The following is a 19,681-nucleotide window of genomic DNA, read 5'->3' as shown; positions in this document are numbered from 1 at the left end:
AGAAAGAACCAAGAACTATATGATCCTCTCAATAGATGCAGAAAAAGCATTTGACAAAGTGCAGCATCCTTTCCTGATCAAAACGCTTCAGAGTATATGGATAGAGGGTACATACTTCAATATCATAAAAGCCATCTATGAAAAACCCACAGTGAATATCGTTCTCAATAGGGAAAGACTAAGAGCTTTCCCCCTAAGGTCAGGAATGCGGCAGGGATGTCCACTATCACCACTGCTATTCAACATAGTATTAGAAGTCCTAGCACAGCAATCAGACAACAAAAAGAAATAAAGGGCATCCAAATTGGCAAAGAAAAAGTCAAACTCTCACTCTTTGCAGATGATATGATACTTTATGTGGAAAACCCAAAAGATTCCACCCCAAAACTGCTAGAACTCATACAGGAATTCAGTAAAATGGCAGGATATAAAATCAATGCACAGAAATCACTTGCATTCCTATACACCAACAACAAGACAGAAGAAAGAGAAATTAAGGAGTCGATACCATTTACAATTGTACCCAAAACCATAAGATACCTAAGAATAAATTTAACAAAAGAGGCAAAGAATCTGTACTCAGAAAATTATAAAATACTCATGAAAGAAATTGAGGAAGACACAAAGAAATGGAAAAACGTTCCATGCTCATGGATTGGAAGAACAAATATTGTGAAGATGTCAATGCTACCAAGAGCAATCTCCACATTCAATGCAATCCCTATCAAAATACCATCCACTTTTTTCAAAGAAATGGAGCAAATAATCCTAAAATTTTTATGGAACCAGAAAAGACCCCAGATAGCCAGAGGAATGTTGAAAAAGGAAAGCAAAGCTGGTGGCATCACAATTCTGGACTTCCAGCTCTATTACAAAGCTGTCATCATCAAGACAGTATGGTACTGGCACAAAAATAGACACATAGATCAATGGAACAGAATAGAGCCCAGAAATGGACCCTCAACTCTATGGTCAACTAATCTTTGACAAAGCAGGAAAGAATGTCCAAGGAAAAAAGACAGTCTCTTCAACAAATGGTGTTGGGAAAATTGGACAGCCACATGCAGAAGAATGAAGCTGGACCATTTCCTTACACCACACACAAAAATAGACTCAAAATGGTTGAAAGACCTAAATGTGAGACAGGAGTCCATCAAAATCCTAAAGGAGAACACAGGCAGCAACCTCTTCAGCCTTAGCTGCAGCAACTTGTTCCTAGAAACATCGCCAAAGGCAAGGGAAGCAGGGCAAAAATGAACTATTGGGACTTCAACAAGATAAAAAGGTTTTGCACAGCAAAGGAGACAGTCAACAAAACCAAAAGACAACTGACAGGATGGGAGAAGATATTTGCAAATGACATATCAGATAAAGGGCTAGTATCCAAAATCTATAAAGAACTGATCAAACTCAACAGTCAAAGAACAAATGATCCAATCAAGAAATGGGCAGAAGACACGAACAGACATTTTTCCAACATCCAAATGGCCAACAGACATGAAAAAGTGCTCAACATCGCTCGGCATCAGAGAAATCCAAATGAAAACCTCAATGAGATAGCACCTCACACCAGTCAGAATGGCTAAAATTAACAAGTCAGGAAATGATAGATGTTGGCAGGGATGCAGAGAAAGGGGAACCCTCCTACACTGTTGGTGGGAATGCAAGCTGGTGCAGCCACCCTGGAAAACAGTATGGAGGTTCCTCAAAAAGTTTAAAATAGAGCTGCCCTATGACCCAGCAATTGCACAACTGGGTATTTACCCCAAAGATACAAATGTAGAGATCTGAAAGGGTACATGCACCCCGATGTTTATAGCAGCAATGTCCACAATAGCCAAACTAAGGAAAGAGCCAAGATGTCCATCGACAGATGAATGGATAAAGAAGAAGTGGTATATGTACACAATGGAATATTATGCAGCCATCAACAGGAATGAAATCTTGCCTTTTGCAACGACGTGGATGGAACTGTAAGGTATTATGCTGAGCGAAATAAGCCAATCAGAGAAAGACATGTATCATATGACCTCAGTGATATGAGGAATTCTTAATCTCAGGAAACAAACTGAGGGTTGCTGGAGTGGTGGAGGGTGGGAGGGATGGGTTGACTGGGTGATAGATATTGGGGAGGGTATGTGCTATGGTGAGCGCTGTGAATTGTGTAAGACTGTTGAATCACAGACCTGTACCTCTGAAACAAATAATACATTATATATTAAGAAAAAGAAGAAGAAGATAGCAGGAAAGGAAGAATGAAGAGGGTGAAATCAGAGGGGGAGACGAACCATGAGAGCCTATGGATTCTGAGAGACAAACTGAGGGTTCTAGAGGGGAGGGGGTTCAGGGGATGGGTTAGCCTTGTGATGGGTATTAAATAGGGCAAGTACTGCATGGAGCACTTGGTGTTATATGCAAACAACGAATCATGGAACACTACATCAAAAACTAACGATGTAATGTATGGTGATAAATATAACATTAAAAAAAAGTCTTAAAATCCAGAAAAAAAAACAAAAACAAAGTAGAACTAGAGAATTTTTAAGTCCCTGAACTCTGACAACAACAAATTTCAACTCTGATAACTTACCAACAACAAACTTCAAATCCAGTCGAACTCCTGACTAGTAACCCAAACCCCCACATAATGGCCTAGCCGAAGGAAAGATGTGCTCATTATCTTCTTTTTTTGCATTTTTTTATTTTATTATGTTAAAGGCTTTAATCTAATAGAAAGGTAAGTAGTATACAAAATCAGACAGATAATTTCAGTATAGAGATTTAAAGAGCCAAAGGAAATGAAAGAAATACAAAACAGTAACAGATGAAGAATGCCCTGAAAGGCTCACCAGTGGATTTAAGAGATATAAGGAAAGAATTAGTTAACATAAAGATAGGCCACTAGAAATTACATAAACTGCAATGGAAGGACGAGAGAGAGAGAGAGAGACAGAGTCAGAGAGAGAGAGGGGATGTTAGAGAGAGAGAAGCAGATAATCATAACTACTAGAAGAAGAAAACTGTAAGAACTCTCCTCCTCTCTCCTTCTCCCACTCTCTGATTTTAACCAATAAAGGACTATAGTCCTTTAATAAGAAATGGCTTCTTTACACTAATTTTCGATCCATGGTAACAATCACACAGTAATGAGAGAGATGTACTGATAAATTGAGTTAGTAGTCCTGTTTTGCAGGATGATTTGTGGTAAATACTGTGGGTCTCTTTCTCTGCAGTCTATGAGTCATAGCTGTGTGTGCAGAGCAGAACTTCCTGTACTAAATCATCCCTCAGATTTGCTCTGCGATCAGCCCAGTATTCAACCACCTCTCCTGACAGTGCTGGCAGGATGCTGCTCCTGCCACAGGTCATCCTGGTGGCCTCCCTGTGGAGTTGTAAGTGGCTTTACCCTTGGGAGATTTCACTCAGTGAAGAAAGGAGAGAGAAAACATGGACAATCAAGTCAGCCATTATGGGCAGAAGAAAGCCCAAAAGGTCATTCAATCCAGGCTGATAAATTCCACGATGATTTTGAATTCTTCAGGAAGAAAATATAAACCCCAGACCTCAAGCATTTCATTGATAGAAAACAAATGCGTACTATTTTAAGGAATGTCAAAATTTTGCTAATTGTTGTTTTTGTTTTCCTTTCAGATACAAACGCAGACATTTTAATAATGCAACTCATACCATCCATTACCAAGAAACAAGGAAAGACAGCATTTTTAGAATGCCAAATAAAAACAAGTGGCTTAAGGAATAATGTATATATTCACTGGTACCGACAGAAGTCAGACCAGCCTCTAAAACGAGTTCTGTATATCTCCTCAAATGAAAATGTGGTCCACGAACAAGGTGTTAGTGAGGAAAGATATGAAGCCAGGAAATGGCAGAGCGATTTGCCAGCGAGTCTCAGGATACACCAAGTTAATGAGGAAGATGCTGGGCTGTATTACTGTGCCTGCTGGGATACACTGTATGGAAATGCTCCACAGCCACTGAACAAAAACCCTCCCACAACTCCACACCCGTGCAAACACATACATGCTCCTTTGTACCTCCCTGAGGAACCTGGCTACTGTCTCTACAGGACTTTTCTCCTGCATCTATGTCCTCAGCAAGATCTGAGCTAGGAGCCCAAGCACCCAATCTATGTTGTTTCTTTTAGTTAGGTCACTTTATCATCTATTTACCTCTCTGGGGCCTAGGTTGGCTTTTGTTAGTGACCTCACTGGTGTCCTAGTTAGTGTCCTGCTTCTCCATCTATGATAAGTTTCCCGGGGAAGGAAGCTAAATCCAATGTGCCAAATGGTGTGCTGACTTGAATGAATGAATGAATGAATGACAGAAGATATAAGGCCTTTGAAATAACATGGCCCTGGGGTTTAATTCCTGCTCAGCCTCTTAACTGACAGCACGATCCAGAAAGTTACTCCATCTTTCTCATAGGGTTGCTGGGGACTGAAGGAGGCTCCACACAGTACAGGTCTAGCACAGGGTCAACACATCACAGTGTCCTTTCCCGTTACAACTAAACTGTTTCACTGAGCCATCTCAGCTAACATAGGAACTCAGGTATTTTTTTAAAGGCACACTTTACATTGTCCTCCCAGCAATAGTAGAGTTTGCTTCATTTTGAAAAGCTGAGAATTATGAATAGGAAAAGAGTTGAGGGTAATAAACCAAAAGATATTTTTTCTCCAAGAATTTTCTTCGCTCATAGCAGAGTATAGAAACATCCTAGCATCTAAAGCAACAGCTACAGCAATTGTTAATATTCACCAAGCCTTGGGAACTTTCTACAAACTACTGATCTATAGAATGTACATACTTCTGAATAAAGTTGTGGGATTATTGTCTCATTTGTTATTACATAAAGTAATAAGACTTTTCTTCCATTTTTCACAAGAGCCATATAGCTCCACACACTCTCCCAAAATATGGTGGAAAATCTCTGAGAGTGAAAAAGAGCTCAAGGATAGGTGTGTTTGAAGCAAAACCTAAAGGAAAAATGTGAGGATGTTGCTCCCAAGGGGAATATAACAATGAATTATTATAACATGGGGTTTAGGTGAGATCTTCTGGGATCAGATAGTTCTTTATACCAGGAACATAATCAATAACACTGAGACAGATCTTACTGAGAAGGTCTTTCACTGGTTTTAAAACAAACCTTCCTCCCCCATCCTTGCCTCTGAAGAATATAGGCTGCCACTGCCTCCCCAGTCCCGATGCATGCCCCCCTCTTGGAGAAAATTCTGACTGGTTACTTGCATTGCCAACCCCATGGATATATGGGTCTTTGGCTTGGGTTTGTAGGTTGAATATATTCTTTTCTTGTATCTTCACTGTTTTTATGTCCACTGTCAACTTGTTCAGGTACCTCTGATCTCACCCCCTTGCATTTCAAATGGAGACATCAAAATAAGAATCTTATATGAAAACAATGGATTGTGGATCACCACATCAAAAACCAATGATGTATTGTATGGTGACTAACAAAACATAATAAAATAAAAAAAAAAAAGCAAAAACAAAATAAGAACCTTTCAGAATCAACTTTCCTTTACCCCAACACCAGACAGAACATTGCACATACATTGCAAGCTGTCTGGGGTTTCCTTGGAGAAGGCTATCATGCATGGTACCAACTAAAAGAAGAAGAGCCCCTGAAATGAATCCCATATGGCTCAGCCAATATTACCTGTAAGACTAGCCCAATTCCGGCTTAGATACAGATAAGAAAAACAACAGAGTCTTTTACCTGATAGTCAATAAAGTCCTCACGTCCCATGAAGCCACCTGATATTGTGCTTACAGGGATCTCACAGTATCACAGAATCAGAAGGGACCTGTAAGAAATCCTTCTCTATTACTAACCCTAAACTCCTTTCTCACTTGAGCAACCACAGAAGACCCTTTCCTGCTCTTAATCACGGGTTCACAAGCTGTTGGCACAGGAAGGGCCCTTTGGACATTCATAGCCCAATGCCCACACAGCAAATGGGATGTGGGAACCCAGGGATGGCAAATGTCTTGTCCAAAGCTAGTTAACCACAGAAGTAGGGCTACACATGCATTTCTGAAGATCACAGAATAGCTTCCAAGAGGCTTCTTCTTTCAACACTTCAGAGAAATGGATTGTGTTTTCAAATTTTGGTTTAAATCGAAATCTATTATCTCATGGGAGATAGACTTCTCTACAAATTTCTTTTTTATTCCAGGAAAAATAATGTTGTTACACAAATTATTTTCTCATTTTGCATGGTGTGGTAAAGAATCATGTTGCCAAGTCGTAAAAGTAGACGATGACAAAATGGAGACCATTGTTCACATTTCTCAAGTATATCTCTGTTGGTACGTTGCATTTGGGGGTTACTAAAGTTTCCTCCTTTAGAAATACAATCCCAAATTGCTAACAGAGCTGGTCTGGTGTTTGTGAGAACAGAAGGGCTTTTCCTTTGATGCATCTCTGAGCAGTTTCACACAGTTGAACACCTGAAAATCAAAACCTCTTAATTCACTGAATACTTTTCCTGATAATGTAGATAAATAGTTGGTTGACCCGTTACTCCCAATCTCTCTCTTTTTTTTCTTTTGCTTTTATTGTTTCTGTTTTCTATCAGCACTTCTCAGTGATTACTGCCTCCTTTGAAAACAGACATTTGGGTCAACTAATCTCAGGAAAACATAAAATATCAGATGCTATGAGCCTGTATTCAAGGACTTCCAAGGGAACCCAGAAGATCAAGTTGCCAGTACAAGGTTTCTACCTGCTGGTCCTGCCGTGAAGCTCAGGAGAAGGCTGATGTTTTTGTAGAACCTCTAACCAGTGTGATAACGCAGGCTGGATCAAGATATTTGGACAAGGAACTAAGCTCATAGTAACTCCCCCAGGTAAGTAACTTCGTTTTGTTTTGATACTGTGAATGAAAAATTGATAGATGCTTTTTAGAAAAAACAATATAGGATCACCTCAGCATATGGACAGCTAGTTACTATGGCAAAGAATGGAATCCAATAGAGACTTGTCTATTCCAAAAATGTGGTCTAGACCATTATGTGATATTAGAAACATTAGGCCATATTTTTTTAAGATTTTATTTATTTATTTATTTATTTATTTATTTATTTATTTGAGAGAGAGAGATGGAGAGAAAGTGCATGTGGGAAGAGGAGCAGAAAGGGAGGGAGAGTTATACTACATGCAGGACTCAATTGCATAACTCAGAGCTGCCTTTGCACTCCTGCTGGGACAGCTGCAGAAAGACCAAAACAAACAGGATCCTCTGATAGAGCAACTCAGAATTTTAAATCAATTCCCTGGAAACTGTTAGGGTAATTTCAAGCTCAAAGGAGCAGTCCTTCAGGAATAACTAGGTTAAGAGATGATCATTATGATTTCAAACTCTGTAACAACTCATCGGGTCTAGTATCAGTGGGAATTAGATTCTGGAAAGAACTTACTTTACAATTAAACCAGATATCCCCACCCCTCAATATATGGAAATAAAATAATCCTGTAAAAATACTGAACACTCATTTATTAAATACTCATATATATTATTTCTATTTTTTTCTTCTTTGAAAATTAAAGAAATAATAACTGTAAATTACACTCTAGTAAAAGAAGTGCTATCATAGAAGAAAACCCTTTAAGGGAAGAGATTAGAACTTTCAGGAAAATGGTGAGAAAAGGTAAAATCATATTCTCCAACCCCTGTGAGTGAGATGGGAAAGACAGAACCAAGCTGACCAGGCAGAGAGGGGTCAGTTCATCAATTCATATCTAATGTGATTTTGCTTCAGGTTCATCTTTGTTTAATGTTAGCAGGGTTTGGGGCTCCTGCATGGTTCAGTTGGTTAAGGATCCAGCTTGATGTAGGCTCAGGTCATGATCACAGAGTTGTGAGATAATTTACTTCCCTGCCTGCTGGTCATGCCTCTCCCCTCTCTCCCTCTCCCTGTGTCCTAACCCCCTGCTCGCACCCTCTTTCTCTCTCAAAAAAAAATATTAGCAGGGTCCATTTTTATATATTTATATAAATATTGAAAAAATATGGGCACTATTTTAAAAGAGGCACAAAGGGGGTTTTTTGTAAAAGCTTTTCAGATAGTGGGATTGGTATGGCTGGAGCAGCAACAAAGTGTTTGGTCCTGGCACACAGCTAAGGATTACAGGTAAATTTTCTTTACATACTTCCGTATAAGGTAGGGAAGGAAGGCAGGTGATGCAGGGGCTGAAGGCTAGGTGCTGGTGCTGGCTCAGAATTCTAGGATTTGGTCCCAGTTTGGTCACAAGTAGCAGCATGATCCTTGGAGAGGTTGGTGACTCCATCCCAGTCCTTGGAGGTAGTTGCTGCCTGAGCTAGCGTGGAGGACATTAACAAGGAGCTAACTAGCTGCAGCAACTGCAGGTCCCTAAGAGGAGGAAATGTTAGGTCCATTTGGGATTTCTGTGTTGAAAGTTTTGTAAAGAAGACTGTACATCTTATTTATGTGATTCCAAAAATAACCAATGGAAAAGAATGAACAAAAATTGCTAAACTTTCATTTGGTCAGAGGATGATTAATATCAACTATCAAAATATTTAACTATGCAATATACTTAAGAATGTCATAAGCTAGGTTCCCCCCCCCCAATATCAGTCTGGTAAATTTGTTCATTCTTCATTAGCCTTAAAGATGAAATTTTGCCTGAATGAGGGAGAATATCTCAGAAGGATGTTTCTAGAGTACTAGGTCGAGTCAAATAAAAGTTTTCAAAGAATTTTCAAAAAGGTGATAAAACATTGAAAAAATGAAAGAAATATATTTAGTTTTCCTTAATGGTTGTGATCATAGGTACAAATGAATTCATAAATTGCAAAGCAAGTTTCTGGTGCTCTTTTTTCCAACTGACTACATAATCAATGTAAATTCTAGCAATCAAGTTTAATAATGGTGACACAGACATAATAATTCATGAGTTCCTGAAAAGATGTTTTTGAGAAGAGTGTGGTGTAAAGAGGAATATGGACTATGAATCTGGGTCTATCACTTTCTGTATAATCTGGTTATTGCTTTCTTAAAATTTTAAAAATAATACATGTTCATTATGGAAAAAATTGGAAAAGAGAAAAAATAAAGAAAAAAATTAAAATTTTATAGTGACACTTGTTACTGTTTTAACATTTTGGATTTTCATCCATTCTTATTATTGATGTAACAACAATCTCAAGTGGAAGGTGCTAAGGTATATGAAATTAAATATGGAAATAGCTAACATAAAAATTGGGACATGGTCAGTGATAAAGAATTTTTATTCTCTAGAATTCAAAGACCACCCACTGGAGATCTTTATGAAACAGGAATGCAGAAAAATATATTAATAATTACCATCTAGTCTACAGATCAGTTCAGAACCAATGGTCTAATTTGTGGGATACTTCAATTTCTAAGACTCATTGTTACCTGCTTTTTAAAATTTTTTTTTTTATTTTGTTACCTGCTTTTATAAATTAAGAGAATCTAGGGGTCCCTGGCTCATCAGGGAGTCTACTTATCTCCCTCTCTCTCTCCCTCTACGCCTGCCCCTGCTAATACTCTCTCTCTCTGTCTCTAAAATAAATAAATCAATCTTTAAAAAAAAACTTAAAAAAATGATGAGAATGTAATAAGCATTGTCTCAAGTATTGTTAGCCTGAATATAAGGTGGTCTCTCATTTATCAGTGGAAATATCCAGACATAAAAAGGGAGGAGGTTTTGCAATTTGAATATATAAACTTACAGTGATATGGATAAAAGTCAAATATTCACTTGTATATTTAATATCTTAATTGAATTATACTTACAAAGTTAAAAATTATATCAATACAAATATCAGTTGAGAAATACTGCTTTTTTTGCCCTCAATTTTGTTAAAAAATTTTGTTCAGACACTTCACACGCATCTAAAACATCCACTTTAGAGCAAATTTCTGAGTCATCTCAGGGTCTGAGTGTCTGTTTTGGGATCCCCTTATGATGATGTCACTGGATAGTTTATCTGAAGAGAAAATTACCCACTTATAAAATAAAAGCATTTTTTTATTTACTCTGGTATTCTATATTTTGCAATGTAAACATAACATGTGGAGACTTTTGTTCCAGGTAATATTTACCAAATCCATATTAAACTTCTTTACTGTCTTTTACCAGCTCTACCTCTAAAACTAATTTGAGTTCATTTCAGGTTGATATCCAAGTAGTATTGTTTGATCAAAGTAGAGCATTAGAAGAGCCTCTTTTAATATGAGAGGCTGACACATAAGGCAAGCCCTGTTTTGTGAGGGATAATGTTGGGAACGAAAGCTCCACCTTATGCTCTGGCATTTCAATGTGTTTGAATTCTACGTGTTTTGTGTCTGTATCTCAGAGCAGGATTTGCAAACATCTCCCGTTTTTCATGTCATCTTTGAGTTAGACCTTACCAAACTATCAAGTTCTGGGGCAGAAAAAGAAACAAGCTCTAATGCACAAACTATTTCTCACTTAGTTATACTACCTATTTCCAAAATCTATTTGAGAAGAAATCAAATAAACAAGTAGAGTTAAATCATGAAATAAAAATAGAAGATCAAAAGCACTAAGGAAAGCAGAAGAAAAAAGGCCTGTGATTATCTATCAAGAAACACAGGGTCAAATTTTATGTTCAAAGGTAGGGGAAAAATGTGATGAAGTACATAGTTTATATTATCTGAAAAAATTAAGCACACTAAATTTTCAAATTTGTTATGCTTTTCTCACCATAAAATGAGAAAAGGACTTCAGTGCATGAGTCCTTTAGGAGGCATGTGAAGTGAAAGAGTGGGCATTGCCTTCCACTTCCACTTTATAAAATGGAAGAAATGGTCTTTAAACAAGCACATTTCATGCTCCCACTGCATCATTACTGTGGGCACCATGACACTTAATGTCATTCACAGATGGTGACCTTCGGCAGACATGGTCAGACACCAACAAGTTTGGCCTTCATGCTCGCATTTATTAGGAAAAAGTTTAAACTTTTTAAATACAGTTAGTATTTTAAATAAAGTTAGAAATGCCATAAATTTGAAATTCATATTCAAATATGAAATAGCTTTATGTATTTAATAAAAGAAAAATAACAGAAAAAATAGAGAACAATTAAATCAACATCAATATGCAGGTTTGAAATATCACACTTGCACTTGAAAATGTAGTTGACATTTGGTAAATTTATATAGAATTCACACTGCTGCATCTTCATAAAATATAAATAACTCCGACAATTTAACTCCAATGTATTTTGTGATTATGCAAACGAATGTATATAAGTGTATTAGACAGGTTTATTTTTCTTGGAATCTGGTTTCTAATTTATGCATCATAAAAATGATTTTGGCCATAAAAATCACTGTTAGTTAGTTTTAAAAAGAATGTTGAAGGAAAAACTATGTAATATTATTACCCAAAATATAGGCACTAACCATATTTAATCAAGTACACTATTTTAATGCACAGCGAATATTCCACTGAGAAAATTGTGGAAGTTCAAGATTCATTTAATGCTGAAAAGAATAAAACATCAAGAGTCTAGCTAAGGAAAAGGGACAGGAGGTAAAACCAGTGTGTTACCATCCAGAAATTTTTCAAGTTCATCAATTGATTTTCAATTTCTTTACTATAATGAATCAGAAGTATTCCTATAAAACACACACACAAAGCTTCTAAGATGAAAATTAGATTCCTTAATATATTGACTAGAAGCTAAAATTATGTAAATATCACATAATTGAAAAATTAATATACAATTGAAAAATTAATCTTTATCTAACATGTTTTTAAAATTAAAAACAAAGTATATCATTGGAGAAATATACAGTGTCTTAATATTATAATCAATAAAATACTATTTACACCACGATCAAGATATATAAACTTAAAATAAGTACATTATGACCTAATTCTATTTATATCATGAATAAAAGCTCATGGTTTGTTACTGATTTAGTATGAAAATAAGAGCTTTGCTACACAGGAAGAAATTCTCAAGAATTTTTTTCCTAAAAAAAAAAAAAAAAAAGAGTACTATGAGCCATCCAGAAAAGATTTTTTTCCTTTTCTTCTCAAATGAGAAATCCAATTTCTCATAGAATTCTAAAGAAATTTCCCATTGAATTACTAAACTAACTCCAAAGTAGCCCTAAGAGAATATCAGTAAAGCACTTGCATTTCAGGTGGAAATAAATTTTAAAAGGATTCTAACTTTTATAATTTTAATCACTAACAGTAAATGTATAATCAAGTAACATACCAGTGTTCAAGTGACATGCCCTTTAAAATCAATGATGTTTTGTTATATATTTTGACATTATGTCTGCGAGAAACTCTGGAACCATAATTCTAACATTACCCCAATTATATATATACTTTATTCAACAGGTGAAATCACAGATATTGTGGGGTTCTAAAAACCATTTAGCAGCTTTCTAGGGCAGATTCAACTTTAAAGGGAGACTTTGAGAGTCAAAATATGGTGTCATCTTAGTCATATATAAACCTCAAATGAAATTCCAATACAAAATGTGCTTTCAGTGAACATTTTCCAAAGCAAAACAAAATTCTGATGTGTGTTACTTGATAAGGTTAATACAAAAGCATTTCTGAAAAAAAATGTTTTCTAATAGCAGTTTTGGAAATACTGCCCCATTGCTTCTAAATTCAAGGCATTGTAAATATTTGGGAGGTGCAGTTTTAAACATTGTCCTACTTAAAATCCTGGAGTTGTTCAGATGTGAGATTGAGATGTTTTATAAAATCAGGAATCAAGCAGGAGAACTCCATTACTTCAGAAGTGAATTTGGGATCCAATTTGAAGATTTAAAGTTCAACTTGATAGATTGTCAAGGACACATGGAAGTGAATTCTCATTCAAACAAGTGATTATGTATTGTTTCAAAAAATTCCACATTTTAATCCAGACTCCGCCACTTAAGTGTTGTGACTTTGAGCAAGTTACATGACTTCTTGTACCTGTTTTCCCACTGAAAATAAGGACAATCAGTCCCTCATAACCCACTGTGGATGAAAGGTCTGAGATAAGCACTAATTCTATGGCAAATTTCCTCATTTCACTGTGCTGGGTGGTTCCAACCACACAAAATTTGTGTTTCTCTAATAATGTTCTAATTGCTGTTCCACCCCCCACAGATGGAAGCCTTGATGCAGACATTGCTCCCAAGCCCACAATTTTCCTTCCTTCAATTGCTGAAAGAAGACTCCATAAGGCTGGAACATACCTTTGTCTTCTTGAGGACTTTTTCCCTGATGTTATTAAGATAGATTGGAAAGAAAAGGATGACGAAACAATTCTCAAATCGCAGCAGGGAGACACCATGAAGACTAATGACACATACATGAAATTCAGCTGGCTGACCGTGAGTGGAGCGTCAATGGATAAAGAACACAAATGTATCGTCAAACACGAGTGGAATAAAGGAGGAGTTGATCAAGAGATTCTATTTCCTTCACAGAAAAATGGTATGTACATGTATATATGAATGCAACTTTCCAGTACCTTTTTCTTCCAAAGGAAATATTCCACCTTTTCTGTCAAATACTAATGAAAAGAAACAAATAGAAACCTTTCATTGATGTTGTTACCTTTAACGGTAGCATAAATGTCCTGCTATTTTCCCATAGAATTGAAGTAAAATGGACTTTGGAACATAAAGAGAAAAAGAAAAAGACAAATTCACTTAGTCTTTCTTGCCTCAGTTTCATTATCCAAAATATGAAGGTCACAGTGATGTTTTTTGGGGATCATTGTACAAATTAAATGAAACAATACACATGAAAGCACCTAGCAACCTCGCACATCATAAATGCTCAAGAACCACCTTTGATGATCTTACTTTATCAGGAAATAAGAACAATTATACATCTTTCAGGAATGTTCTATTCAGTGGTCAAAGTCCTTCTCACTTCAGTCTTGCTCTACACAAAGTATAACCCATAAACAATGAGATAGAGGCTACAATAATTTGATCACTATGGTTTTAGTATGGTCTTAGATGTCTCAGATTTGAATTTTATATACCACTCTAAGGTGAAGTTTGGTAAATAAAGATTGGGTGAAGCTAATGTGTACAATCATTCTTCCATTCAACATAATGGATATATTCCTTACCATTGGTAAAGCTGCTCAGCAAACATTATTGCAGTCCTAGTGTGTGCCAGGCCTGGTAGAGATGCAGAACGAACTACTGCCCCAAGGAGGATCACTACAGTAGAGAGAATATACTTTTCCTAATCACTCAGGGTCACTTGTGATTCAGGCATGATTCAGGCATTGTGTCCCAAATTAACCTCATCGGGGCTTATGCTAGACATATTTAGACAGTGTGGCAGACAGCTGAAGGTGCCCTGGCCCGGCTGTGGTCCAGTAACTCACTAGATTCAGTCAAGTCCTGGCTTTAACATCACAGACCAAGACCCCAGAGGGACCATGAGAAGGAACCAGTCTGTACTTTCCCTGTGGTTCACAAGCCCTTGGGAAGCAGCGGGAAACAAACACATGACAAAACATGCAAAGACCTTTGCAGTGTACCACTCTGAATTGCTGAAGTAAATCTTTATCCTCTTGGATCCTTAGTGTTTCCAGTGATCAAATTTAGAGTCAAAACTTACTTACCTTTCCTTTCTCCTGGCATGTGGTGAAGAGAAATTGTAATAATGCCAGTGAAAATGCTTGTTTCTGAAAACATGAGATGGACACATTTATTCATCTGTTTATTGTATTTATGTATATTTTCCTAATAACTGGTGTAAGATTACAGACAGCCCTAATTTCTTATTTCTACCACTAAGAAACAGAGAGGAGGCAAATGAGAAAAACACAAGTTTAATGTAACTACTGGGCTGAAGTCCTTTAGGTATTGATTTCTATAATGATCAAAGTAAAAATATATTATATTACATTCTATGGTGATGATAATAGAAAAGAGAGATGTTTTTATTCATGATGTATTTTACCTGGGAATTAATTTCTGAAAGGAATGTCTCCCAAGATCTTCTCATAGCAACAAAACTATTGAGGGCATTTCTGTTAATGCCTTTCCACAACAAATTTCTAATGCTGTTTCTTGTAAGTTTTTTGTTTGTTCTTTTTGTTTTTGATGAAAGCTAAAAATATATAGAACATGGAAGCCCAAATCCATGAAGTGATTTTGAAGAGATAAAACTATTCTGGTCCAAGTTTTCAACCAACCTGATTGAGAAAAAGAACCTAGGGTACACCCACAGATTTTAATTTGAGAGATTGTTACCTTAATGTTTTTCAATCAATCAATGCGTGGTGATTAGAGATTTTTATTTCTCTTTTAATGAGTAAAACCACTATAGAAAAGAAAGGGAATTTTAAGACACTTTAAGTCAGTTCTTGAGAATATTTTAACACCAAACATGATTATATATACTTTTTTATTCTTGGGATTTACTCCAAAGCCTACAGCTCAGATTTATTTGTTAAGAGTGTACCAAAATAAGATTGTGTGGAGTGAACAATTTGCATAACAGAACCACATATGTATGGACAAGGACACATCAAGCAGAGAAAGGATAAACCAAAACATGTTGGGACTCTTCCTCTATCCAACAGTCAATGATCTTTTTAAGGATTTTTGTCTTTGTATGCATGTTGGGTTTTGTTTTTGTTGTTGTTTTTTACATTGTAAAGAAGTACAACCCTCACCTCAGTTTTATATATTCAGAAAACTATGATTATTACTTGGCCCATCTTTTTATCCCTTGAAAGAAGTGGACTGAACTGTGAAAATTCTGTAACAGAAAGGTCATTTGTTAAGAGTAAGATACTGGAAGAGATGATGTCTGAGAGTCCACAATGGTGGACTTATTATCCATTTCTATGGATTGTTTTACAAGGTATTTTCCACATGCTCTAGCTCATCTAAACCCTCACAATGGTCCTTTGAGTGCTGGCTCTGCCAATCACTGGTATGACTCCCAGCAAGTTACTTAGACTCTCTAAACCTTATTTCTTCATGTCTAACATGAATACAGCACACTTCAGTGTCACTGGGGGATCAGATGACCTAATACATGTGAACATTTCACATAGTGCCTAGCACAGTAATAATCACTCAATAGGTATTGGCTTTCATTAATATTGTTCTCATGTCCACAAACACCACCACTCCAGAAAATCGTGTGCAAGAGTTGGGGATATTGGGAACATGTGTGCTTTGGAAAGGTAGGACCTCTTTCTATTGCTTAGATGGGGAATTTACCTATTCCAGACTCCTTCCAAAATTTAAGATTCTGCTGTGCACTCTAGGGTTGGATGAATTCATTTTGGTAGCAACCCTCCCTTCATGTCAGCAGTGGGTGCTGAGGACTGTACAGCAGCCAATGTTGCTAGTTATTTTTCCATTCAACAAGTATTTATAGAACACCTACTGTGCGGCAGGCACTATGCTGGGAGCTATGAGCACAGAAGGAAAACAAGATAGTCTTAGACATTACCCTCCAGTGGTGAGAAAACAAGAAAAAAATGTATCATTCATGAACTTCAACATCTTCATGTGCAGAAATACAATATATGAATTGATCTACTGAATTACACACTCAGAACAATCAATTCTGGAATTGTGGGCTCATATTAGTAATGACTCTCTCCTCTTGGTTGACAAATTCTATCTATCTGTCTATCTACCCATCCATCTCTCCACAACACAGACACCTGTCAAATAATGGATATGAATAATTGAATACTTGTCCTCATTTCTTTTAGAGCTTGCTGCTATAAACTCCACAAAACCTTCTGTGAGATATAAAGATGGTAAGATTTTGTCTATGTTTGCCTTTATGTTATGCTATAGCACTTTTTCCTGCAGATCAATTTAACCTTTGAACTTCCCGGGCTTCAAGGAGAAACCTCAGAATGGCTGGATCTTGCAAAATAGACTGAGTGATATTTAAGTCAATCCATCATTTCTCAGGAGTCATCTTCACACAGTAAATGCAGGTTTGGGTGTGAGAGGACTATAAATTAGGGTTGCAGTGATGTGCTCTGAATTCTTTCAACAATGGACTTCATTTTTTCTGTAGCTTTTGTTTCTACTGACTGAGGAAAACATGATATCAAATTGCTTCTCCTTGTTCTTGCTGGTGGTTCATAACATGAACCGACACTGAGAGCTTCTTGTACAGAAGGCGTTGTGCTGCACAGTGAGTGCATTCTGTTTAATTCCCTTAATACTCACTGTGAAGGAGTTTATTCCCATTTCACACATGAGGCAATGAGCTAAAATTAATTAAGTCCCTTGCACCACCACACAGTGAGATCAGGGGCTTCAACCCAGACCATCTGAATTAACAATTCATGCACTTTACTCAGTTTTCTATTCTTCTATGTTTTTGTCATAAAGCAAGATATCCCAAAGCTAAGACCCTGAGACAGGTGCACACTTGGGGAGGGGGTGTAAGTGCAGGATTTCAAATGCCACAGACTGGACATTAACCCCAGTCTTTTAATTATTAGCTACATGAATATGGGTACAGTAGTTACATTTTCTGAGCCAAGCAGAAATAACACAAATAATGCCTCATTCAGTAATTGAAGACATAAGGTCACATATGTCTAACATAGGATATTTCACTTAGCTGACACATAAGTACTAGCTTCAGGACCTTTATTCCAACATATGTAACAAGAAAGTACAAAGACCATTGGCTCTAGCCCTGCTGATCTGCCCTCCATGTCCAATATCAAGGGGCCTCTAGACTTTAGCTAACATGTTACTTGACCAAGGGCCCTTTGTCAAGGAATTACGAGCACAGCATCACTTGATGTCCTTTTCCACACCAAGGGCTAATGATTCTGGAGTTCTGACTCTTTGGAGATAAACACGTAAAAGAAATTTCCATAAGAACAGACTCAACCTGATGGTTCATTGAGTAGCCGATCTGGCCCGCTATCATTGGCATTAATTATTTCTTGATATCATGTATTTCCTGCAAAACCTCAAAGGATAATAAATGCAATTATCCTATAACATCATAACTACAATAAAAGTATTCAAGAAAGACAAGGGAGCGAGTTTGACCTCCTAAAATTGCAGAGAATTTGGATTTGCCCCTTTCTTTCACTTTTTTATTTTATTATTTTTTTAAGTTTTTATTTAAATTCCAGTTAGTTAACATATAGTGTGATATTAGTTTCAGGTATACAATATGGTGATTTAAACTTCCACTCATCACCACTAATGCCCTCTTTACTAAAACCTCCCACCCACCCTACCTTGAACACAAGCAAATTTCCATTGATTGTACCCTTAATAGGAATCTCAGCAATGCACAAGATATAATGGCTAAGATGCTTCTAAATCAGCAATTCATCTTTATATTTATGCTTAACTCTTTGTTGTCAGGAGTATTTATTACACGTGAGGTACAGAAATACAGAGTAGGTAAGAATGTGTTCTTGAACATTATGTTGCTGGGATTAAAATCTTGCTGGTGGTATTTACTAACTGTATGGTATCAGGCAAATCAATTCTCTGTCCTCAATTTATTTGTAAAATGGCAATGAAAATAATAATCTCCTAGGTTATTGAAAAATTAAGATTAAAGCTTTGCACACAAACCTCTCAAATTAAATGTCTGCCATTTAGTTAGTGATTAAAGCATATTAGATATATTATTACTTACAGATGTAGTGGGGGTGAAGAAATGGTAAAAGCTATTTTTAACCAATGCTTTTTCAGGTTGATTCATCAGCCTTACTTTTTAATACTTTAGAATGTTCTAAGTGAATTTCCCAGAGGTTGTTGATGGACTTGACCTGCAAGCTGGATTCTGAGTTATTTGGTGATGGTGGTGGTGGTAGTGTTGGTGGTATAGACGTTTATTGTCAGGTTGTGCTGGTGTGGGGGCATCACTTCAACCTAGATCATCAGAAATGTGTAATGTGACCCCTTTCCCATTAATAAGTCCTAGCCCTTCAAAAGAATAGAAGGTGAAACTAATAAATGACTTCTTTTAGACACCCTGCAGCTGCAGCTCATGAACACCTCTGCCTACTACACCTACCTCCTACTTCTCCTCAAGAGCCTGATCTACTCCAGCATCATCATCATCTGTCTGCTTGGGAGACCAGCATTCTGTGGCAACAGGAAGAGTTCCTAACACATGGTGGCACCAAGGGTCCACTTGTCTCTATTGTCTATTGTCCCTAAAATTGTCTGCTGTGCATCTAGTGGGACTTTCTCTCTGAGTTTGGTATATTTCAGTTCAAATGTGTTTTTTTCTCTTGTGTCATTATTGCAGAACTGGTTAACAAACCACTGGGTAAACAGAAACTTTCACTCCACAACAAGAACAAATTCTGCCATGACTCAGGGGTGGGGCCAGGGGACCATTCACAGGGGCTTCAGCACCACTCCCTCCTTAATGTCCACCAGCTCCTCAGCCACCTGGTACTCATGTCTCTGAGCACAGCCAACACACAACTTCCAGTTGCATCTCTTGGGGCTCTTTAACCAGATAATTGCTTCAAAGCCATTTATTTTACACATCTGGACTCCCATCTTTGCTACCTGAGTATTGTACTGCTTCATCATAATAGGCACAATAAAAACAATCAAAAGTCTACTTTTGCCTCTGTGTTCTTTCATTTGG

General features: G+C 37.0%; 1 gene segment (V, D, J or C); it reads left to right on the top strand.

Annotated features, from left to right (window-relative positions):
* LOC116628967 overlaps nucleotides 1–19,189 on the top strand; it is a 48,301-nt gene extending 29,112 nt beyond the window's left edge. The window contains 4 exon segments of the C gene segment in view: nucleotides 8,115–8,178; nucleotides 13,193–13,522; nucleotides 16,794–16,841; nucleotides 19,047–19,189. Coding sequence covers nucleotides 8,115–8,178; nucleotides 13,193–13,522; nucleotides 16,794–16,841; nucleotides 19,047–19,189 — 585 coding nt within the window.
* The last annotated feature ends 492 nt before the right edge of the window (nucleotides 19,190–19,681 follow it).

The sequence above is a fragment of the Phoca vitulina genome, unplaced genomic scaffold (assembly GCF_004348235.1).
Source record: "Phoca vitulina isolate PV1807 unplaced genomic scaffold, GSC_HSeal_1.0 scaffold159, whole genome shotgun sequence".
Taxonomy (NCBI): domain Eukaryota; kingdom Metazoa; phylum Chordata; class Mammalia; order Carnivora; family Phocidae; genus Phoca; species Phoca vitulina.
This window is presented reverse-complemented; position numbering and strand designations above follow the sequence as displayed.